The sequence below is a fragment of the Pseudophryne corroboree genome, chromosome 12 (genome assembly GCF_028390025.1).
Source record: "Pseudophryne corroboree isolate aPseCor3 chromosome 12, aPseCor3.hap2, whole genome shotgun sequence".
In the NCBI taxonomy this organism is placed as follows: Eukaryota; Metazoa; Chordata; class Amphibia; order Anura; family Myobatrachidae; genus Pseudophryne; species Pseudophryne corroboree.
Window position 1 is genome coordinate 7,587,635 of NC_086455.1, and position 23,945 is coordinate 7,611,579.

Here is a 23,945-nt window from a genome sequence, read left to right on the forward strand (position 1 = left end):
TGAAATTCCTCTGTAGGGGCCTTCCTGGCCTCACACCACGCAACATATTTTCGCCAAATGCGGTGATAATGATTTGCGGTTACTTCTTTCCTGGCTTTTATCAGCGTAGGAATGACTTCCTCCGGAATGCCCTTTTCCTTTAGGATCCGGAATTCAACCGCCATGCCGTCAAACGCAGCCGCGGTAAGTCTTGGAACAGACAGGGCCCCTGCTGTAGCAGATCCTGTCTGAGCGGTAGAGGCCATGGGTCCTCTGATAACATTTCTTGAAGTTCCGGGTACCAAGCTCTTCTTGGCCAATCCGGAACCACGAGTATCGTTCTTACTCCTCGCCTTCTTATTATTCTCAGTACCTTTGGTATGAGAGGCAGAGGAGGGAACACATAAACCGACTGGTACACCCACGGTGTCACTAGAGCGTCCACAGCTATCGCCTGAGGGTCCCTTGACCTGGCGCAATATCTCTTTAGCTTTATGTTGAGGCGGGACGCCATCATGTCCACCTGTGGCCTTTCCCAACGGTTTACCAACAGTAGGAAGACTTCTGGATGAAGTCCCCACTCTCCCGGGTGTAGGTCGTGTCTGCTGAGGAAGTCTGCTTCCCAGTTGTCCACCCCCGGAATGAACACTGCTGACAGTGCTATTACGTGATTTTCCGCCCATCGGAGAATCCTTGTGGCTTCTGCCATCGCCACCCTGCTTCTTGTGCCGCCCTGTCGGTTTACATGGGCGACTGCCGTGATGTTGTCTGATTGGATCAGAACGGCTGGTTTTGAAGCAGGGGCCTTGCCTGACTTAGGGCATTGTAAATGGCCCTCAGTTCCAGAATGTTTATGTGTAGGGACGACTCCTGACTTGACCAAAGTCCCTGGAAATTTCTTCCCTGTGTGACTGCGCCCCAGCCCCGAAGGCTGGCATCCGTGGTCACCAGGACCCAGTCCTGTATGCCGAATCTGCGGCCCTCTAGAAGATGAGCACTCTGCAGCCACCACAGTAGAGACACCCTGGTCCTTGGAGACAGGGTTATCAGTTGATGCATCTGAAGATGCGATCCCGACCACTTGTCCAAGAGGTCCCACTGGAAGGTCCTTGCATGGAACCTGCCGAATGGAATTGCTTCGTACGAAGCCACCATTTTTCCCAGGACTCGTGTGCAGTGATGCACCGATACCCGTTTTGGTTTTAGGAGGTCTCTGACTAGAGATGACAGCTCCTTGGCTTTCTCCTGCGGGAGAAACACTTTTTTCTGTTCTGTGTCCAGAATCATCCCCAGAAACAGTAAGCGTGTGGAAGGAACCAGTTGTGACTTTGGAATGTTTAGAATCCAGCCATGCTGTTGTAGCACTTCCCGAGATAGTGCTACTCCGACCAGTAACTGCTCCCTGGACCTCGCCTTTATTAGGAGATCGTCCAAGTACGGGATAATTAAAACTCCCTTTTTTCGAAGGAGTATCATCATTTCTGCCATTATCTTGGTAAACACCCTCGGTGCCGTGGAGAGTCCAAACGGTAGTGTCTGGAATTGGTAATGGCAATCCTGTACCACAAATCTGAGGTACTCCTGGTGAGGAAGGTAAATTGGGACATGCAGGTAAGCATCCTTGATGTCCAGGGATACCATGTAATCCCCCTCGTCCAGGCTTGCAATAACCGCCCTGAGCGATTCCATCTTGAACTTGAATCTTTTTATGTATGTGTTCAAGGATTTCAAATTTAAAATGGGTCTCACCGAACCGTCCGGTTTCGGTACCACAAACAGTGTGGAATAGTAACCCCGTCCTTGTTGAAGTAGGGGTACTTTGACTATCACCTGCTGGGAATACAGCTTGTGAATTGCCTCTAGTACAGCCTCCCTGCCCGAGGGAGTTGTCGGTAAGGCCGATTTGAGGAAACGGCGGGGGGGAGGCACCTCGAATTCCAGCTTGTACTCCTGAGATACTACTTGAAGGATCCAGGGATCCACCCGTGAGCGAACCCACTGATCGCTGAATTTTTTGAGGCGGCCCCCCACCGTACCTGGCTCCGCCTGTGGAGCCCCACCGTCATGCGGCGGATTTGGAAGAAGCGGGGGAGGACTTTTGTTCCTGGGAACCTGCTGCGTGGTGCAGCTTTTTTCCCCTTCCTCTGCCTCTAGACAGAAAGGACCCGCCTTTTCCCCGCCCCTGTTTTTCTGGGGTCGAAAGGACTGTACCTGATAATACGGCGCTTTCTTAGGCTGTGAGGGGACATGGGGCAAAAATGCTGACTTCCCAGCTGTTGCTGTGGAAACAAGGTCTGAGAGACCATTCCCGAATAACTCCTCACCCTTATAAGGCAAAACTTCCATGTGCCTTTTAGAATCTGCATCCCCTGTCCACTGCCGGGTCCATAAGCCTCTCCTAGCAGAAATGGACAATGCACTTATTCTAGATGCCAGCCGGCAGATCTCCCTCTGTGCATCTCTCATGTACAAGACTGAGTCTTTTATATGCTCTACGGTTAGCAATATAGTGTCCCTGTCTAGGGTGTCAATATTTTCTGACAGGGAATCTGACCAAGCAGCAGCAGCACTGCACATCCACGCTGAAGCAATAGCTGGTCTCACCAGTGTGTGTATATATAGACTTTAGGATAGCCTCCTGCTTTCTATCAGCAGGTTCCTTTAGGGCGGCCGTATCCGGAGACGGTAGTGCCACCTTTTTAGACAAACGTGTGAGCGCTTTATCCACCCTAGGGGGAGTTTCCCAACGTGACCTATCCTCTGGCGAGAAAGGGAACGCCATTAGTAATTTTTTTGAAATCACCAATTTTTTATCAGGGGAAGCCCACGCTTCTTCACACACTTCATTTAATTCTTCAGATGGGGGAAAAACTATTGGTAGTTTTTTCTCCCCAAACATAATACCCTTTTTTGAGGTACCTGGGTTTATATCAGAAATGTGTAAAACCTCTTTCATTGCCTCAATCATGCAACGAATGGCCCTAGCGGACATTAACTTTGACTCATCGTCGTCGACACTGGTATCAGTATCCGTGTCGACATCTGTGTCTGCCATCTGAGGAAGTGGGCGTTTTAGAGCCCCTGATGGCCTTTGAATTGCCTTGGCAGGCACGAGCTGAGAAGCCGGCTGTCCCACATTTGGCATGTCGTCAAATTTTTTATGTAAGGAGTCGACACTTGCACGTAATTCCTTCCATAAGTCCATCCACTCAGGTGTCTGCCCCGCAGGGGGTGACATAACATTTATAGGCATCTGCTCCGCCTCCTCATAAGTCTCCTCATCAAACATGTCGACACAGCCGTACCGACACACCACACACACACAATGCTCTTAAAGGAGACAGGACCTCCTTTGGGGAGACAGAGAGAGAGAGTATGCCAGCACACACCAGAGCGCTATATAATGCAGGGACTAACTGAATTATGTCCCCTATAGCTGCTATAATATTTACTGCGCCTCAATTTTGTGCCCCCCCTCTCTTTTTTACCCTTTTCTGTAGTGTAGACTGCAGGGGAGAGTCAGGGAGCTTCCTTCCAGCGGAACTGTGAGGGAGAAATGGCGCCTGTGTGCTGAGGGAGATGGCTCCGCCCCTTTTTCGGCTGACTTTTCTCCCGCTTTTTTCTGTATTCTGGCAGGGGTAATTACCACATATATAGCCTCTGGGGCTATATATTGTGGTTATTTTGCCAGCCAAGGTGATTTTATTGCTGCTCAGGGCGCCCCCCCCAGCGCCCTGCACCCTCAGTGACCGGAGTGTGAAGTGTGTATGAGGAGCAATGGCGCACAGCTGCAGTGCTGTGCGCTACCTTGGTGAAGACTGAAGTCTTCTGCCGCCGATTTTCCGGACCATCTTCTTGCTTCTGGTTCTGTAAGGGGGACGGCGGCGCGGCTCCGGGAACGAACACCAAGGACGGGTCCTGCGGTCGATCCCTCTGGAGCTAATGGTGTCCAGTAGCCTAAGAAGCCCAAGCTAGCTGAAAGCAGGTAGGTTCGCTTCTTCTCCCCTTAGTCCCTCGTTGCAGTGAGCCTGTTGCCAGCAGGTTTCACTGTAAAATAAAAAACCTAACATATACTTTCTTTCTAGGAGCTCAGGAGAGCCCCTAGTGTGCATCCAGCTCGGCCGGGCACAGAAATCTAACTGAGGTCTGGAGGAGGGGCATAGAGGGAGGAGCCAGTGCACACCAGGTAGTACCAAATCTTTCTTATAGTGTGCCCAGTCTCCTGCGGAGCCCGTCTATTCCCCATGGTCCTTACGGAGTCCCCAACATCCACTAGGACGTCAGAGAAAAAGTGTTAAAATAATTTTTTTAACCAGCCCTCCTCCTAATACAATGCTTCACCAACCCTCCAACATTTATCTTTCCCCGTTCACCCTCCAACTGTTAACCCCTTTGCTTAGTATGTAAGCTCTCACAGGCAGGGCCCTCCTTCCTCTTGTTCTCTATCTCCCTCTCACGGACCCCAATTGCACGCCCATACATACTCATGGAGTACTGAATTTACACCCGCAACTCCTGCCCATGTCCCAGGTACATACCCTATTCAGCCTGTGCGGTGATATTCATGTATTGTATTTGTGCTTTGGTGGACCTTTGTGTATAGTATTAAAGATCTAGTACCCTGATACTGTGAAATGCTTTGTATGTTACTGTGCACGGTGCAGTGCTGTGTAAATTGTGCCCCCATATAAATATAATACAAATATTACACGTTTCTGGGGATTTATGGGCTATTCAATCACGCATAAACTTTATCTCCACTTGCCGCTAAATGGGTGTAATGATGGCGGCTTTTGCTGGCATGTATCCGAGAGGGTTCCAGGAATGAATGGTCGACCATGTTATGGTCGACAGTCATTAGGTCGACCACTATTGGTCGACATGGACACATGGTCGACACATGAAAATGGTCGACACATGAAAAGGTCGACATGAGTTTTTTAACTTTTTTTGGTGTCGTTTTTTGCGTAAAGTGACTGGGAACCCCAATTAGTGCACCGCGTCCCCTCTCATGGCTCGCTTCGCTCGCCATGCTTCGGGCATGGTGCCTTCGCTCCGCTACCGCTTCGCTCGGCACAGATTACCAGTCCAATCGTAGTCCACGTGAATCGTAGAGTATGGAAAAGTTCCCCAAAAGTAAAAAAACTCATGTCGACCTTTTCATGTGTCGACCATTTTCATGTGTCGACCATGTCAATGTCGACCAATAGTGGTCGACCTAATGACTGTCGACCATAACATGGTCGACCATGTGAACGGATACCATCTGAGAGGCAGCTGACTCCAAATGCAGGCGTAGAGTGGAACAGAAAGTCACCTCAGATGGGTCCTGCTGTGTGTGACTGAATCGGGCCCTGTGTATAGACAATTGTAGGTGTTCCTAAAGATGGAAGTACTATGGGTAGATACAGTGCTAACCTGGGGGCTCTGTTTAAAGCGGAGTAGAAGGAATGAGACATTTATACCATCTTATATGATATTCCTGCCGCCACGAAACAGCACCAGATCCCGGATAAACACCGCTTTACACATCGACCCCCCATTAGCGCATCTTTCAGATACCACAGCTCCCGCTTCATACACTGGAGCACCCCCAATTTCCCACATGCAGGTGCCATTTTATTACCACTAGAATTGGACCGAGCGCCTCCCGATTTGCTCTATTATCATTATCAGTCTCTGAGATAGAAGGGATGTGTACATGGTGTGTGCTCTTTACTAGAAGACGCCATAATCTGTGGTCCTTGGATTGGATGTAGAAGTGGCCATCGTAGCCTCATCCCATCATTGCACCTACAGGACAGTAATCACGCAGGCCCCGGCTTGTCAGAAATCATTTTATTTGCATATACTGCAATACAAACCGCTGCGGAGCATTATACAAAACACAGTATATTGGTCCAGTACCAGTCGTGGAGACTTAGTTAGGTAGTAATAAGCATCGATAAGATATATACAAAAAAAAAGTAATTTATACAAGAATATATCGTACTGTTTCCTGCAGCGGACTGATATATTGCTTCTGTCATCTGTATAAAATATTCCCACTGACGCGCGTCATGTGACATGAGTGACTGGTAGCGCACCCTTAGGAGATCCCCGTATTTCCCCCGCCCTCCTTTTATATACTGGAATTAAGGGAAAACCGTTCAAAATGCGTGGAGGCCTATAGCAAGTCATGGACCAGTTACCTTGAGGAGGCACAGGAATGGCTCCCTTTGGGATAAACATATATACAGGCACCTGACGTCGCTGACTAGGGAACAGAGTTCGTATTCGCATAACACAGCATCCAACAGAATGGCGGAGTGTCTGCACTGGACCTATGTGATGTCACAGCCGATATGATGTGCACTCCAAAATAACTCCGCCCACAACATGGCTGCCTAGGTGATAGGTACACACTTTAAGAGATTTGTTTTGGGGTTAAACCCATTCTAGAGTCCTGACTGATTAAAATCATTAGTCGGTTGAGATCGACGCTTCAGGCTGTAGCCAATGTCTTGACTTGTGCTCATGAGGCGATTATCTATATGAATAAAGAACATTTTCTTCCTGTTACACTGAATTTTGCTCTCGGTTGGCATTTTCTTGCAGGGTTAGTAGTTTCCTCCAGGAGTAATATATGTAATGCCCTTCTATTTGAATAAAATGAGGTTACCCCCATACTTAATAGTCGGTTCGACGGTTATTTCTAGGGAAGGATATGCAACCTTCCTCGAATGCAGATAGCCTGTAAGGGACTCTGTGCCACCTTATATATACTGTAGCTTTATTATCTGCGGTTATCTCCGCGGAATGCCACCCCCCCTATATTCCGCAGGGAGAAGTACCATAGTAACAATAATGTACAATAGAGCAGAAGGGCGAGAAGACCCGCCAGAGGGGAGCTTTTTGGCGTGATGAATGGTGTAACTCTCGCACAAGGGAGTAACCTGGTTTTATTAAGCCAGAAGAAACTTGTCTCTCAGGAAGCCATTTTCCAACGTAATGCCCCTTTATATTACTGCGGTCTGCCTCCGCCCTATGTCCCCGGCCCACAATACAAAACATTCTGACGCACCACAAGATCTCTATGTATAGATGTAAAACAAACCCAACCATTGACCTAGAAAGCTACGTTTTGTAAAATATAAAAACTGTTAAGTAAAAAAAAAACAAGAAAATCGCTTCCAATAATGTGACAGCCCTGCAGGGGGACAGGAGTGTCAGACTGCAGGATGCGATTTACCGTGGCTATCAAAATATAGAATATATATATATAAAAACAGATAAAAGACTTACAGAGCGCTAGTGTTTAAAAAAAGCTGTACAGGGCGCTCGTACAAAGACAATGTGCAAAGGTGTAATATCTGTGGTAGTGTACATGAGATACCTCTGAGCGTGTTTCGTTACATGCATTCGGAGTGTCAGGCACGGTGAATTGCGAAAACAAGGAGAAAGGCCGGTCACGCCAACTGTCTGACTGCCGGCCCTGCCCTGAAGACGTCTGTAAACCTGGAAACTTGATTGTTGATGTTAACATAGTTAATGAGGTTGAAAAGAGGCAAAATGCCCATCGCGTTCAACCTGTATTCTCCCGCTTCCCTGCGCTCGCAGAATGTGATGCTGTGTGGAGGAGGAACTTACAGTGTACAGTTTCGGAAACCTCAAAGGTCTCTTCTTTAGTAACACAAATAGTCCTTCACCTGACAAGTCTTTTTCACATCTTTCCAGACATGAGAGCAGACACTGCAGAGATTGTCACCATTCTCATGTGTTCTACTCTGTGCACACTAGATGGCGCCAGTGAGGTTTCCACTGTACACTGTAAGGTCTTGTTGCCAATCACAGCTACTGGGTGCGTGGCCTGGCCTAGCAGTTGGAGGCGTGTAGGTTCCCCAACTGGCCGGCAGCGAGCATCAGGATATCTTTCTTCTCCTTGTGGTAACGCAGCTCCTTCCCAGCTAGCCGGGCCTCGTCCAGCTGCCGCTCTGTGGATGCCAGCTCCCTGGTGAGGGTCGCTGGATTGTCCTGCTCCCGATTGACCCAGTCCATAGCCATCTGGTTCCTCATGTCGTCATCCAGCGCCCGGTGGGAGTAGTGAGCCAGTACCTCCTGGTGGAGACACACGGGTACGGTCATTAGTACCGTACATCAGGTCCCCCCCCCCCCCTTCCCCGCAGGTGAATAATATACATGCAGGCAGAGATCCTACCTGGCGGGAGCATTGGCGCTCTCTCATGGCCTTCAGGCTGCCATTCCAGTGCAGGAGTTGGAAGACGGTCATCAGCTCCTATTGAAACACAAAGAGCCGGGAGGTCACATCAGACACGTAGAATTGCCCATCTAGTATGCCAATGTACATTCGCCTAGTGACAGCTGGCGGAGAGACTATTCCTAACAGATATACGTCAGGGGTAGGGGCATGACCAACGGCTGGGACACAACTGGCGGAATCCTTCAAGACACGCTAATATATGTATGTACATACACATATATATATTCATATATTGCTTTATATACTTTATATTACATTATGAAACAGGAAAACTGGCGTATCTTAGAGATAAAGTACCAACCAATCATCTGCTCACTGCCAATTCTCTAGCACATCCTGTAACCTGGCAGTGAGCAGCTGATTGGTTGGTAATCTGGGGCCCAATTATAAAATAATGGATGCGGGTGTGATTTTGGGATTCTGACCAATATGAAGTACCATGAAGGGACTGCGGAAGAGATCTCCATACGTTCATTTCCCACAGCAGCTGCAGCTCCCATTGGGTTCTACGCAGCTTTCAGATTTATTGAGCTCCGGAACACAAAGCATTCCAAGCTTGGCCCAGCAGCTACCGCCATCTCTATGGGCTGCACTCTGCAGATGGAACCATTGGATCTCTTCACGGTTACCGATTGCCGGCAGGGATGCCCATCAGAGCCCCTGTCCTGGCAAACTCTGTGGTAATACATTTAGGCTAAACAGGAATCCTTAGTATGGCGGCTGGTCGCCTCTATTACTATATATGCCCCCTTATCTCTCTTCCCTAGCCTTCTCCAGACCAGCTGAGCAGTATACAGCACCCCCTCTCTTTAGTTCAGGCATGTCCAAACTGCGGCCCATCAGCTGTTGTGAAACTACAAATCCCAGCATGCCCTGACACAGTTTTGCTGTCAGAGAATGCTAAAGCTGTGTCAGGGCATGCTGGGATGTGTAGTTTCTCAACAGCTGGAGGGCCGCAGTTTGGACATGCCTGCTCTAGTTACACCGATAGGGAGCTCTCAGCAGTGGGGCACTTACCGGAGGGGCAGGTAGAGTACAGATCATACCAGTGTGTTAGGGTGGGATAGAGAATGGGGACAGATCATGTAATCATGTGGGGGGGCATCTAATATTACATAGCTCCCTTCCCAGGATAATAAAGATATATACTACCCCTCAGTACCACCCACCCACAATAAAGTATTTCTGTAACCTCTGTGCCGTCCTGGGGTTTCTGACTCTTATTTCCCATATTAGTGCTCGAGTGTTTTCCAGATGTGTCAGTCATACATGTGGTAAGAATTACACGTATGCCGGCTGGTATCCGTGTGCTGGCGACAGTGCGGCGTTTATCCATTTGATTCACATTACAGGGCTGATGCAATGTTGCACGGGCGCCCGTATTCAGCGCTGCACGTACGTCACTGCCAAGCGTTCGCATCTATGGTTGTCGCCTCTTCATCTGCGACTGAAGGAGCGTAACTCGGCAGCAGCGCAGCGTTTGTACGTGAGCCAAGCATATTGAGGGCATGTATAGAAGTGATGTTGACATGAACTCCCCAAGCAGTGCCCCCTAGTGGCAGCACCGGGCACACGGGACACCAGCAGCCCGCCACAAAGCAAGGAGGCCAGTACCTGAAACTCGAGCATGGATTTCCCCTTGTTGGACTCCAGCATAAAGCGGAAAGCTCCGATCCCTGTATTGGGGTTATCCGCTTCCTCCCGATTACCCTGAAAACAAACAAGAAAACACACGACAGAGAGTGAACGTCCTGCCAGGAACATCTGCGGAGAGGCACACAACACGGGCGGGGTCATCTGCTTTTAATTAATGAGATGACAAATAGAACGAGTAGAAGGAGAATGGCCCAGACGGAGAAGGAAGACGCCACACAGTGCTAACCAGCCCCAGAAACCCTGGGAGTGTTAATAGAACTCAGACCTGGAGATGCTATAATTAAACCAGCGGCTTTTATTAATTCCCCACAATATGGATTTCTGCAGCATGACGAGGAACAGACGACCCAACAGAATGCCTGGGGAACGGCCTCCTAGTGCTTGGAGAGAGCGATGGACAAACACATTCCACCGTAGAGCAGTCATCGTTACGCCACTTGTACGGGGGTTCCGGGCAAGTTTCCCATAACGGTCGCATGTCAGATGCGCTACAAGAAGAGGGTTTGGGGACCCTGGTAAATACCAAGGTCGGCCAGTGCAATCTGACTCCTACCCCCAGTATAACTGCAGAGATTAGCGCTGTGAGGTTTGGAGGCGGGTGTCGATAATTACACCGCGGGGACACCTGTACAATAGCCAGTTATTTATATAGCGCACACATATTACGCAGCGCTTTACAGAGAATATTTGCCCACTCACATCAGTCACTGTCCCAGTGGAGCTTACACTCTATTTTCCCTCCCACATGTACACGCACACACATTCACGCTAGCTCGTATATATTTTGGGATATTTTTGAATTATAGGTCATTAATGCGCCTGCTCTGCATTCACAGTTAGTACCCCTTTGCCCCCTTACATTGAACGTCGCCAAGGCTTCGCAGACACTCTTCTCAATGAACTCATCAGTAATCCTGCGGGAAGGGTGCTCGTTAAACACAGAATTCATTAGCGCGATCTTCGCCGCACTTCTCCTGGCCTCTGCTTTAGTCGGACAGAACTGGGAAGGAGAAAAGGAGACAAGGAGGGAAGGTAGAGTTATGCTTATATTCCGTTCCTGTGCTACTGTTACCAAATACACTGATTTGGGGGAGGGGGCTGTATTCATTTCCCTGGGTGTTTTAGCCATGTGTTTATATTATCAGTCCAATCTGTTTGTGTTTTCTGTTCTAATATAACACGTATCCCCCTGACAATAATTATACTCCGTATAGAGAGCACAGAGGAGCCCACCGATGATGACTATACATGGCTGGAGGGCAGAGGAGTGGAGCAGAGACACAAGGCACTGAGTGTTTAGTGTAAGTTGCAGCGATGCATGAACAGGCTCGGAAATTTGTGCACCGGCTCCTTTGGACCCTGTCTATACCCCATCGTACTAAGTGAACCCCAGTATCCCTTATGGATGCTAGAGAAAAATTATCTGTAGGTGAAAAACCGCTGCAACCAATCTATAAAACCATCACTTTACAACAGAGAACCAGGACACTCATTTAAAGGGAGCTGAACCTCGGTCACTGGGGTCAGAGTCAGTTATGTGCAAGCTGCCACCAGACCTCTCGCTGCGCAAGTAAGCGCGATTTTTGTAGCCGATTACTGCTTGCTTCCCTATAGGCTGCAGAAATCAGCTAGACACAGCCTGCAAAGCTGGCAGAAGGCGGCTGAATGGATGCCACAGTCTATGCAGCAGCACCATAGAGGGACAGGGCAGGGGTCACAATAAGAAGCGCTCTCTCCAAGAACGGCCATTTCTCGCTTGCAGAGTTACCTGGTTAATGATATAATTACATGTCACACTATATGAGCTGGGTGTCCTGTCCAAAACTGTACCTGGAAGCTCCCGAAACAGCTGCCCCCAGGCAGGGTGACGTAGCAGACGTACGGCGGACTGTTGGACGGCACCATCTCGTAAACCACCAGGGCTCCATTTTTAAGGTCCGCCCCCCGCGTCTGCTTCATCTGCCAGAATTCCTGCAACGCTTCCACCACGTTAACTGGGGGGAGAAGGAAATCAGAATAATGCAGCAGCGGTGGAGGATCATCATTACACATCTTAGCAAACATCAATCAATCAATCAGAAACTTGCTTTCACTCAGTCTAGAGCAAGCCACACATAACGCAACCAATCAGGAGGATTATAAGGATTCCCCACCGCCAAGGGCTGCTAGCGCATGTGCGGTACGATGACTGCCGTCCCCCAAACCAGGAGTGATTACTTCTAACACATCACACTACATGGTCCTATTGCCGTGATAATTAAATAATATGCCCCCAAGAGCTTACAGCTGAGATTGGACAGGGGGATGGGATAGGAAGGTATAAACAGGACGTCAGCATTTCGAAAATAGATAATTGGATTTCTAGAACAAGAGGATACAACCTGGCGCAGAAGTGAGGATGACTGAGAGGTGACTGACGGAAGAACTTCTATACAGGAAGGGGGGACGGTCTCCCGGCCGCAGTGCCGGGGGCTCACCCAGAACCACAGTGCCCGGAAAAACAAACAGCTATCGGCAAGAGATGCATAATACACATACATGACCTGTGGGCTACTTACTGCCATCACATTCAATGTTTCACTCCACCCACCTCACATTCCAAACACCCGCTCCACCGCCAACGCAGCCCCCGTGCCCCAGAAACCCATGCGCTTTGCAAACAGCCAAGCCAACAGCGCTAAAGGTGATTTTGCCTCCAGCCATTTTGGGAGGCGAACGATTTGCTAGTCCCTAATCATTTGAGAAGCCGCAACGTCGCAGATGTAGCTTCAGCCCACAAAATGGCGTCTGCCGCAGTGCGAAGGCGACAGTCACATAGATGCCAATCACTGGAGACCTAATTAGAATATATTACCTCAGGATCAGCATCTACGAGACTATAGCGAGCAGCAGCATACGCCATAGCGGAGTAATGCAGCACATAGCTCCGACTGTACGGCCCGAGACTGCAGACAGAGCGGTAATGTCTCTTCTCCATGTGCCTGGGCGGCAGGAAAGTTTATTTATATGCAATCAAAACATTTCAGTCAGTGGCGGGGGCGTGTGGCGTTCCGGACAGACTGATCACATATGGCAGCGGGGCAGAGCATGCAGTGCGATGCTCTGCGGCTTTGTCTGATTATCGGAGTGTCTCCGGCCTGATCATACACAGAACATGTCTCTGCACAGCTGGGAACTGGATTAGGCACCGTGCCCTGTTTGTTATCCTTAACATTTTAGGAGGGTTCTCCTCCTGACCGTACATTATTTGGACACATCTGGCCTGGTGACGGTGCCCCAGAGGATTGCGTCCTGGTCTCAGATTACTGCGCTGCTAATAGGTCTCCGGGGGCAGCGCTGCCCAAACACGTGCAGCCTCACAATCTGCTTTCTGGGGTTTATGACCCGATTGTCACACGTGCAGTATACTTTATTAGGAAGGGCCTCCTGTGGGGCGACGGGACAATGCGACGCTAACGCCCTGCAGATTCCAGCTACAGAAGGTTAAGGACTAATAACATAAACCGGAAGATGTTCATTATTACATAAAAAATGTCACCACAGACTAACGTGAAGTTTTCACTCAGCAACAAAAGTCCTGTCTGTATTGTCCGGAGATCATTACATGTACAGTACATACCTACCTTTATATGGAAATTACAGGCAGCCATACACTCCCTCAGATTATCTGACCCCCCCCCCCCCCCCTCCTAATGTCTGGTCCCCCCAGTATCTATTAAAGCTCCACCCCCCCATATATCACTCCCCTCTAGCCTCCAGTCACTCGTAAACCCCCGTCCCCCTATAGTAATCTCTTTTAATCTCTCTATCCTCTTGTAACCTTCACCTCCCATCCCACCTTGTAGTAATCTCTTGTAACCCCCCCCTGTAGTAATTTCTTGTAACCCCCCCCCGTAGTAATCTCTGATGACTCCACCCCCGAACCGCGTAGTGATCCCTGGTAAACTCCCCCCCTGTAATAATCTCTGGTAACCCCCCCCCCCCCCCCCCCGTAGTAATCTCTGATGACTCCACCCCCGAACCGGGTAGTGATCCCTGGTAAACTCCCCCCTGTAATAATCTCTGGTAACCTCCAGCCCTCTTTATCCTCTCTTCTAGCTACCCTTCCTCTGCATCACTCTTGGGTGTGCTTCATAGGGTCGACCAGTTAGGTCGACAGTGTCTAGGTCAACCACTATTGGTCAACTGACTAGGTCGACACCCAAAATGGGTTGATACAAGCATTAGGTCGACATGTTTTTTTTTTTTTTGTCGTTTTCTTCGTAGTGTGACCGGGAACCCCAATTAGTGCACCATGTTCTCTTGTCATGCTTCGGGCAGGTTACCGTTCCCAATCATAGTCCACGTGGATCGTAGAGTATGAAAAAGTTCAAAAAATGAAAAATAAAATAAAATTGTGGAACAATTAAGTTGACCTTTTGTCATGTCAACCTAATGACCCTGTCGACTTAATGCATGTTAACCTAATGACTGTCGACCTACGCGTGGTCAAACTAGAGACCAGATACCATCACTCTTGTATCCCCCCATCCAACTGGCTTAATCTCCTGCTTTAACCCCCCCCTCCCGAAGTAATCTCTGGTAACCCCCCCTGGAGTAATCTCTGGTAACCTCCATGTCCCCTTTGTAGTCAGCACTGGCAATCCCCCCCGTCCCCCCTGTAATAATCTCATGTGACCCCCCCATCCCTCTGATTTCATGTGACCCCCCCCATCCCTCTGATCTCATGTGACCCCCCCAAACCCTCTGATCTCATGTGACCCCCCCATCCCTCTGATCTCATGTGACCCCCCCCAATCCCTCTGATCTCATGTGACCCCCCCCAATCCCTCTGATCTCATGTGACCCCCCCAATCCCTCTGATCTCACGTGACCCCCCAAACCCTCTGATCTCACGTGACCCCCCAAACCCTCTGATCTCATGTGACCCCCCCAAACCCTCTGATCTCATGTGACCCCCCCCAAACCCTCTGATCTCGTGACCCCCCCAAACCCTCTGATCTCATGTGACCCCCCCCAAACCCTCTGATCTCATGTGACCCCCCCAATCCCTCTGATCTCATGTGACCCCCCCCAATCCCTCTGATCTCATGTGACACCCCCCCCCTAATCCCTCTGATCTCGAGACCCCCCCCAATCCCTCTGATCTCATGTGACCCCCCCCAATCCCTCTGATCTCATGTGACCCCCCCCCCAATCCCTCTGATCTCATGTGACCCCCCCCCAATCCCTCTGATCTCATGTGACCCCCCCCCCCAATCCCTCTGATCTCATGTGACCCCCCAATCCCCCTGATCTCATGTGACCTCCCCCCCCCCCCCTGATAAGACCATAGTAATCTCTTGTCCCCCACACCCCATAATAATCTGAGGCACCTCCCCGACCCCCCCTGCAGCCGTCTTCAGTAACCCCCCCTCCTGTGTATCACTCCCCCGGAGCTCACCTCGCCCGTAGCCCTGGGTGTGTTTAGCGAAGCTCCGCACCACGGCCTCCACCGCTTCCCGCAGCACCGCCGGGTTCCCCGGACTGCCGAGCCCCAGCGCCCCCGGGACCCCCAGGCCGAGCGGGGGAGGAGGAGCCGAGGCCTGGGAGGCGGAGCTACCGGTCACTCCGGGCCTGAGGGAGCGTAGTGTTCCGCCGGACAAGCCGGCCCCGACCCCCGGCTGCAGCCGCTGAGGACGCACCGACTCCATGACCGGATAACGGGACTGAGAGGGACCGAGCTGTCACTCAGCGACTGGAGGGGTGGAGCTCAGCACCGCCAGCCAATCACCAGCTTCCCACACCAGAGGGGGCGGGTCTACCCGGCCGGATAACGCGACTGAGGATACTGAACTGTCACTCAACTGGAGGAGGGGAGGAGCCCAGCACCGCCAGCCAATCATCAGCCTTATCTGCCATAATGGGCGTACATTTTTCGGCCGAATAACGGATTAAAGAAAGATCTGTCACTCAGATAATTAAGGGGGAAGGGCTGATACCAACTGACCAATCATTAGCCTTTAATCATACTATAGGGCGGAGTCTATGACTATACCGCATCTAAAAAAACTAGCATCCTGCATGCGATTACCATTCACCAATCACAAGTCTGAGCCTGTGGCGCGGGGCGGGGCTCAGACGTACTGTGATCAGCTGTCAGCGGAGGGGCGGGCGCTTTGTATGTAGCGCTGTGTGGTTGCTGTGGTGACGGCTCCCTGGTGGAGCTTCGCGCTGTTACTGAGTCTGACCCTCGCAGAGCCTCGTCGTCCTGTACCCGGAAGTGTTATTCTGGTTTGTGATCTTTACACCCGTACGGGTCACTCACGGCGGCCTCATGGACTCCTGGGTCCGGTTCAGCGGCCAGAGCCAAGCCAAGGAGCGGATCATCAGGTGAGCCCACTGCTCTCACTCTTCCCACCACAGATCCCTGCTCATGTATCATGAGGAACCACAGGTTCCAGCATGCCCCCTGCCAGCCTCTGGGTAATACAGTATGTTGCTCAGAGGTGACAGAGTGTGTGTGTGTTTTTTTTCTTCTCCAGCTGTTGTGGGACTACAAGTCCCAGCATGCTCTCCACCAACCTGTGGGTAATATATATCCCAGAGGTGACAGTGAGTCTCCGGCTATTGTGGTACTACAAGCCCCAGCATTCCCACCACCAGCCTGTGGGTAATATATATCCCAGAGGTGGTGACAGTGAGTCTCTGGCTGTTGTGGTACTACAAGCCCAAGCATTCCCACCACCAGCCTGTGGGTAATATATATCCCAAAGGTGACAGTGAGTCTCTGGCAGTTGTGGTACTACAAGTCTCAGCATTCCCACCACCAGCCTGTGGGTAATATATATCCCAGAGGAGACTGAGCTTGTGTCTCTCCAGCTGTTGTGGGACTACAAGCCCCATCATGCCCCCTGCCAGCCGCAACAAATAGCCAAAGGTGTTGCACAGAGCTGGCAGCTCCCATTCAGTCTCCTCCTCTGTTTGATCAGCGCAGAGCTTTGGGCTTGCCGGGCTGCCCACCACTGATCTATACTCTAGTCCTCCTACTGACCAGACCGTGCAGTCTGCATTTTACTGGTGGCCTTTATGACTTAACGCTCTCATGTGGAACTATTGCGCTAGACTGCAGCCCCAGAGGCCTTAACAAATCTCTGCGACGCTACAGCGGGATAGTACTCTGCAGCCTCCTTCATGGATGTAGACGTAGTTAAATGAGTAACCACCAATTATATTTAATACATTGTAAGGTTTAAAATAAGAGTTTGATCATCTTATTGCATAAATTATCCTAATATCAAATGAAAGCTAAGGGTGTTACCTTGTGAACACCCTCAGTGTGGTATATTCTGCGGATGGTGATATCTGCATTGATTGGAGGAAGAGCGGAGACCTTTCAGCATCGGAGGTTAGTTAGGTGTGGGTGGAACGTGAGGCTGCCCTCTGATTGGATAGGAGTGGATCCACCCTAGCATGTGCTGTGCGCACTCCACGCCCCGTGTGTGATACAGTAGTAGACATCCAGCAGTAACGCTGATATTACTGTTATGATGTTCCGTCATTTTGACGGTAACACTTGTGTACAGAGCCTATGTATTCTGAACTTTTCCTTCTTCGTTGTAGAGCTGCCCAATATGCCTGCACATTGCTGGGGTACTCTCTGCAGAAAAGCGGAGCCAGTGCGGAACTGGTTGCAACTCTGAAACGGCTGGAGTCACACCTGAGCCTGGGCCGGAAGTGTAAGTAGTGGTCAAAACCTCCACCTAACTGGACCATAGTAGCTAGCCGTCCGAGTCATCTGCCCTCTTCTTTTTCATAGTGTTCCGGTTGGGTAACTCAGTAGATGCCTTGGAGTCGGCCAAGCGGGCCATTCACCTCTCCGACGTCGTCTTGAGGTTCTGCATCACGGTGAGCCACCTCAACAGAGCCATGTATTTTGGCTGCGACAACATCCTGTGGCTGGGGAAGAGCGGTCTGTCTCGGGAGTTGGACCAGGAGAAGTGGAGCCAGCGCTCGTTCAGGTTGGACCCCTGTGGTTTTGTCTGTCCCACTCTGCCATTGTGTTTTCATGATCCTGACTCGCTTTGGTGTTTGTATACCATTGTAACCAGTCTTCTGCTCACTTATGAAGCTTGATGTCCTCCTTGCAGATATTACCTCTTCTCCCTCATCATGAACCTGAGCCGGGACCTCTATGAGCTGAAACTCCTGATGGAGGTGGAACAGGGCCAGAAGCGTCCATCCTCTAAAGCTTCAGCAGAGAACGGGGAGATGTCTTGCAGGAATCGCCCACCACGCCAGGTCTTGGGGCTCCAGCTGCACCTGCTACTCCATGTCCTCCGTTGCAACCCTCCACTTCTCCTAGACGTGGTCAAGAATACTTGTGACCTCTTCATCCCCCTGGACAAGCTGGGACTGTACAAGACAAACCCTGGCTTTGTGGGGTTGTGTGGCCTGACATCCTCCATACTGTCCATCCTGACCATTGTCCACCCCTGGCTGAAGCTGAAGCCATGATGTGGGCCCGCTGACCCATGCTTATTTCTTAATTAATCTTAATTTAAGACCCTTGCGGAACTGGCTGGTTGGCGCAGAGCCTGGCCGGGCTAGGAGCATGAGAACTCTGTTATAATATAACGGTTGTATCTGAGGCTGTGTATTGTACACCTAGGAAACATGAGCGGGTGACCCGGGGGGCGCGGAGCGGGATGGGAAATTTCACCGTATGTTCGTGCACCTAGCAGGAGAGGGGCGCTGTAACGACACAGAGTCGGCTGGATAGGAAGTTTGGACTGACACCTCACGTCGTTAGGTCTGTGCTATAATCACAGCACAGTCACAATGCGTTTACAGTGCGCAGAGCAGGGGCTGTGTTTTTTTAGATTGCTGCATATCCTGCCTAGGTAACATGGCTGTACAGGTGGCCAGTGATCTCTAAGCAGGGACTGACTCATTTACCAATAAATATTCTCAATGTTTTCACTAGTGGTGTGTAGTTTCACCTTGCAGCCTGCAGGGGGCGCACTGTCTCCAGCAAACAACATTTATTTTCCCAATGAAAACTATGTTGTCAGGAAAAGCCTTACGCCTGTGCTCTAGCCGAGTGGCTGCCTGTGACCTGTTGTTGGGACACGGTGTAGGGCTCCCCTGTCATTACCATGTATTACTCAGCAGTCCTAAAACGCTCCGCTGTGACTTCTGATTATTACTGTATTAATTCTGCCCACTCCCATGAGATATTTCACCTCTACTTCTAACTGTGAATTCAGCCCCTGTGCAGATTACCGGCCCCTCTGTATCACGATTAACCACTTACAGTGCCGTCGCCTATTGCTGGGGAGGTCACCGTCTGTCACCGCCCCTCTTCTGTACCTCTACATATATACGTAACTGGAAGAAAGCGCCGGATAGTTGTAAGGACCAGTAACGTAAATAATCTGTACTTGGCTCCTGTTATTCTCCATAAGAGGCTTCAGGTGGCTCATTTTCCGGAAATGTACTAAGCATTACAGAGAGATAAAGTACCAGACAATTAATTGTCATGCTACAGGGTGTGTTTGAAAAATGACAGGAGCTGATTGGCTAGTAGTCATTATGGGGCAGATGTATTAAGCCTGGAGAAGTGATAAAGCAGCAATAAGTGCACAGTGATAACACACCAGCCAATCATTACAGATTTGAAAAATGTCAGGAGCTGATTGGCGGTGGAGTTATTATCTTCCACTTATCACTGCTTTATCATTTCTCCAGGCTTAATACATCTGCCCCAATGTGTCATAGAGATAAAACTGTCGTGAACATAGGAATTGGTAATTAAAAGGCTAACGCCAGCACAAAAGGAGACTAATGTTAACGTACGACCGCTTGAGCGAGCATCGCTTCCCCTCCCCCTTGAATTTCCCATTCACGTGAACTGGGACAATCAGTAAGAGGAAAGAAGAACATGGCGACATTACAGCCGATGAAGACCCCCGGCAGATTGAATTAATCCTGTCTCCTACAAAGTTTTCTATACTACCTAATAGATATTTTACACTGTTGTTATGTGACTAGATTGGTTGCTATGGGTTACAGAGCTTTGGTGCGCTGTAACCCATAGAAACTAACCAGGCGTCTTCTGTAACCACAGCAACCAGATGTCTGGAGGTAACCATAGAAACGAACAAGGTTTTTTGCGGTATGTATAATAACTAATCGGGTCTCTCATGATGCCCACACACGGTGAGATCTGTGCCAGGTGCGATTTGAGCATATACAATGGGTGGTATTCAATTCTTTTCACCCCCTTCCACACCCGTTCTGTTTCTGCTGATGGGTGTGGTATAATCATTTCAGCTCGCTATCCCCGGGGTAGCGAGGACGCCCAACCCTTTACGCAGCTAAACCTGATTATTATGGGCGTGATAACGAGGATCACCTTAGAAAGGAGATTGGGGGTGATGTATCATTTGAATACCGCCCAATGTGTGCTATGCAATTTGGACTTAAGAGGTATGAGATTTGCATTACACCCGATTTTGACTACTCTACAATATGTAATGTATGCGATGTAGTACAAAAATACCTGCCTGCACATACTATTTTGTCTTGCGATATCGACTATGCGGGAGCGCGCATCGTATCGCAAAGGAAAATAAACACTGTGCAATTTGAACTAGACGCGATGCAATTTGAACTAAAAATATCAAATCGCACGCGATAATCGCACTGTATGTGGGCACCATTAGACTAATAAAAGCTGGCCTCTTGTTGCTGTGGGTTACAGAAGATGGGTGCAAGAAGCGATGGTGTGCTGTAACCATAACAGCCAGCCAGCTCTCTACTTCTACCTGTCATCTTTTTTTGTTGCTATGGGTTACCACACATGGTTGCAAAGTGTGGTACTGTATACTGTTGTCCATAGCAACCAACCGGGTGATTAAAGACTGCCGTAGAAACCAATCAGCATTCTGCTTGTAACTGTCTAGTCCTGCTAACGACAGCTGACATCGTAATGGTTGCTATGGGTTAAAGCGTTATTAAACCCCATAAGACGTGTAATGTGTGAGGAACCATGGTATACAGACTTTGAGGACCCCAATGAAAAGAATAATATCTGACGAACAATCTAACTTTTGCAAGTAATAAAAACAATTTAATTATGTGAGAATTTGTTAATAATGTGCTGTAATTTTGTAAATAATCCTGGCTTGTGACCACAGATTAAATATTCACCTTTTACTCCTGTGTTTTATTTTGCGTGTGTGTGTGCCTAGTGGAACTGACAACCTACACACAAAGGATGGGGTGATATGACGCTGCTAGCGGGGGAATGTATGGAGAGCCGTGCGCTGCGCTCTGACGGACTGGGCCGAGAAACGTTTACCTCATAGAATGGTTCTGGATGATGTCTGTGCCTCTATGCACTTACCCAAAGGGAACACTGCAACTAACTGGCTAACCTCACGCAATGCTGATATGCTTGCTGTGGGCCGATGCTTTAAGTACTGCGCGTGCAATGAAGTCCAACTGCGCATACGTCCTGTTCCTGTGAGGTCATAGGGGATGGCTAAGCAACCGCAAGTAGGTCAATGGCGGCTGCGCCTAAAGTCCTGCTCACACACGGAGAAACTTCACTCGATCCTCAGGTCCCCCAACAGTTCATGTTTTCCAGGTCTCACAGAATCAAGGGTGAACTAATTAGCTCAACCTGTGCACCTGCTGGGTGACCTGCAAAACCTGACCTGTTTGGGGTCCTGAAGACTGAGGGCGAAAAGTACTAAGCAGTAATAAGCATGGAGAAGTGAGCCAGTGCAGAAGTTGCCCATGGCAACCAATCAGCTGCTCTGTACAACATGAAAGTATGCAAATTATGAATGTTACATCAATGCTGATTGGTTGCCATGGGCAACTTCTCCACTGGCTCACTTCTCCACTTTTATCATTTCCCCCTGAGTTTGAGAATCAATATCCTATCCAGTTGCTGATTTCACCTATGGGCTGCTGGAATGAAGTCCTCCCAAGTAAGATCCATCACCTCACGGCATGGGCTTGTGATTGCCGCTTTAAAAAAACGTCCAAGATCAGCCGGCATCTCGCACCTCCGGCGTCATTACATTCGGCCCATAATGTGTGATGTGAGGAGATGTGACGTTGGACATGTTGTGTGTGACCACAAGTGATGTGGCAGCCTTTGTGGTGTCCCACTTCTGAGAATAATGGAACCTCAGAGTAAGTACAGACTATGCTAATTCAGCCATTTGCAGCGCAGTGAGGGGACGTTCCCCTCGATAATTCCAACCGGGATTCCTGGAGTCACAACTGTGGCAGGTTCTAAGAAGAATTCTGATAGTTGCCATTATATCTTGGCTTGTTTCCTCAGGCTGCTGTTAATGGTTCATAGTTCTGCACATGGTCATGTGACTGCCATGGCAACCACAGTAACATGGCAGATGATACAGAGAGCAGGAAGAATGTTATCAAACACCCCTCTGGTTGGTCAGTGTCCTATAAAATCCTCCATTTCCTCTTGTGTCTGACTGACAGACCTACTTCACACCTTCCAGAGAGATTTTATATTGATGTTGGGGTGACAGCTCAGCTTTACATGGGGTGTCCATATTCATCTTTTTGTTGACGTTTAGTTCCCACTCCCCCCGCTATGTTTTAATGCAGGGGTAAGCAATGTGTGGTGCTCCCCAGCTGCTGTAGAACTACACATCCCAGCATGCCCTGCTTGCTGTCAGGGCATACTAAAACTGGGGTAGGTCATGCTGGGATGTGTAGTGCCACACGTTGCCTACACCTGGCTTAACGGATTATATGATGACCATTAGGAGTTTGCTCGGACCGCTGAATCAGTCATACTTTCTTATAGGCATAAAGGGGGAAATCTTGGATATTAAGATTTTTTTCACAGGTATCAAATCTTGGAGAGAGATATAGGGTCATAAATCTTCTGAATGTGAATATAGCAATAATATTCACTGCATTCAGACCATCACTAAATCCTGGGCCGAACATCTCCGAAGGGAGCGGGAATTCAGCTCGTGAGTGCCAGCGGGTTACATTCAGGATGCCAGACACCTCAAAGTGGAGGCACGTGGCACGGCCCGTGAAAGAGGTGACAAGGGGGCCTCATTTTATTCAGATCTGCCGTCCCTCTAATTATTGACATTTAAAATAGAACCGCAGTCAGGCCCGAGCCCTCGCTGTCTGCCTCCGATTCCGTGCCAGGGGCCGGCTGTTACGGGGCACATGACAAACGTGCCAGGGCTGTGTCTGGCATTGCCATGTGAATGAAGCGATGGGCTATACCGCTGCGCAGTAAATCGGCCTTCTCTCCTGTCACTACAGGGGCAGCTCTGTACAGAAGGGAAATTCAGAGACTACTAAATTATCAGTAAGTATTCAAAGTGAGAAGTAATTACATCCACCCTCAGGAGTCCAGGCCGCGCTAATCGTCCTATTATTTCACCGCTACTGTCTGCTTATAGGGGAAAGATATAACATTTAACCCATTCCCTGCCCTGCCTTAGGAAATAGATCACCGGTAATCTCTCCCCTACAGTATAGTGATCAGTGATCAGCCAGGAGATCTCACAGGAGGAAGTGATGTCACTGTATATATCTTTACTATAGCATTACATTCTCCGTCCTGAGCACACAAATTAAGTAGGAGAAAAAGGAACATTAAATGTGGTAAATTTACAAAAGGTTTTAAAAGTGAAAAGTGGTGATGTTGTCCACAGCAACCAATCAGATTTTGTCTATCATTTCTCTATTGCATCCTAGAAAATGATAGCCATAATCTGATTGGTTGATATGGGCAACACCACAACTTTTCGGGGGTAATTCAGACCTCATCGCTAGGCTGCGTTTTCTCACAGCCTGCGATCAGGTCTGAACTGTGTATGCACCGCAATGCGCAGGCGCGACGGATCGCAGTGACGGGATGGTGCGAAAAAAAGCGAGTCACGGGCAATCGCAAGGTGACTGACAGGAAGAGGGCGTTTGTGGGTGGCAAGTGACCGTTTTCAGGGAGTGTCTGGAAAAACGCAGGTGTGTCCAAGCGTTGGAAGGGCGGGTGTCT

The 23,945-nt window shown here is 49.4% G+C and overlaps 2 protein-coding genes across 2 annotated transcripts; one reads left to right on the top strand and one right to left on the bottom strand.

Moving 5' to 3' along the window:
• Positions 1-5,802: 5,802 nt before the first annotated feature.
• Positions 5,803-15,645, bottom strand: LIX1L (limb and CNS expressed 1 like). The gene is made up of 6 exons (XM_063946857.1): positions 15,339-15,645; positions 11,726-11,889; positions 10,755-10,895; positions 9,854-9,949; positions 8,177-8,254; positions 5,803-8,076 (listed from the first exon to the last, which is right to left on the bottom strand). The coding sequence occupies exons 1-6, from the start codon at positions 15,586-15,588 to the stop codon at positions 7,834-7,836; spliced, it is 972 nt and encodes a 323-aa protein (XP_063802927.1). The 5' UTR covers positions 15,589-15,645; the 3' UTR covers positions 5,803-7,833.
• A 341-nt stretch (positions 15,646-15,986) lies between these two features.
• On the top strand, positions 15,987-21,094 carry PEX11B (peroxisomal biogenesis factor 11 beta). The gene is made up of 4 exons (XM_063946858.1): positions 15,987-16,267; positions 17,498-17,613; positions 17,694-17,895; positions 18,025-21,094. The coding sequence occupies exons 1-4, from the start codon at positions 16,212-16,214 to the stop codon at positions 18,389-18,391; spliced, it is 741 nt and encodes a 246-aa protein (XP_063802928.1). The 5' UTR covers positions 15,987-16,211; the 3' UTR covers positions 18,392-21,094.
• The last annotated feature ends 2,851 nt before the right edge of the window (positions 21,095-23,945 follow it).

Coding starts and splice junctions, on each gene's coding strand:
- PEX11B (XM_063946858.1), top strand. CDS start 16,212: ATGGACTCCTGGGTCCGGTTCAGCGGCCAGAGCCAAGCCAAGGAGCGG. Junction 16,268..17,497: donor GCCAAGGAGCGGATCATCAG/GTGAGCCCACTG, acceptor TCTTCGTTGTAG/AGCTGCCCAATATGCCTGCA. Junction 17,614..17,693: donor CCTGAGCCTGGGCCGGAAGT/GTAAGTAGTGGT, acceptor TCTTTTTCATAG/TGTTCCGGTTGGGTAACTCA.
- LIX1L (XM_063946857.1), bottom strand. CDS start 15,588: ATGGAGTCGGTGCGTCCTCAGCGGCTGCAGCCGGGGGTCGGGGCCGGC. Junction 11,890..15,338: donor CACCCAGGGCTACGGGCGAG/GTGAGCTCCGGG, acceptor TTCTCCCCCCAG/TTAACGTGGTGGAAGCGTTG. Junction 9,950..10,754: donor AAGCCTTGGCGACGTTCAAT/GTAAGGGGGCAA, acceptor GTTTGTTTTCAG/GGTAATCGGGAGGAAGCGGA.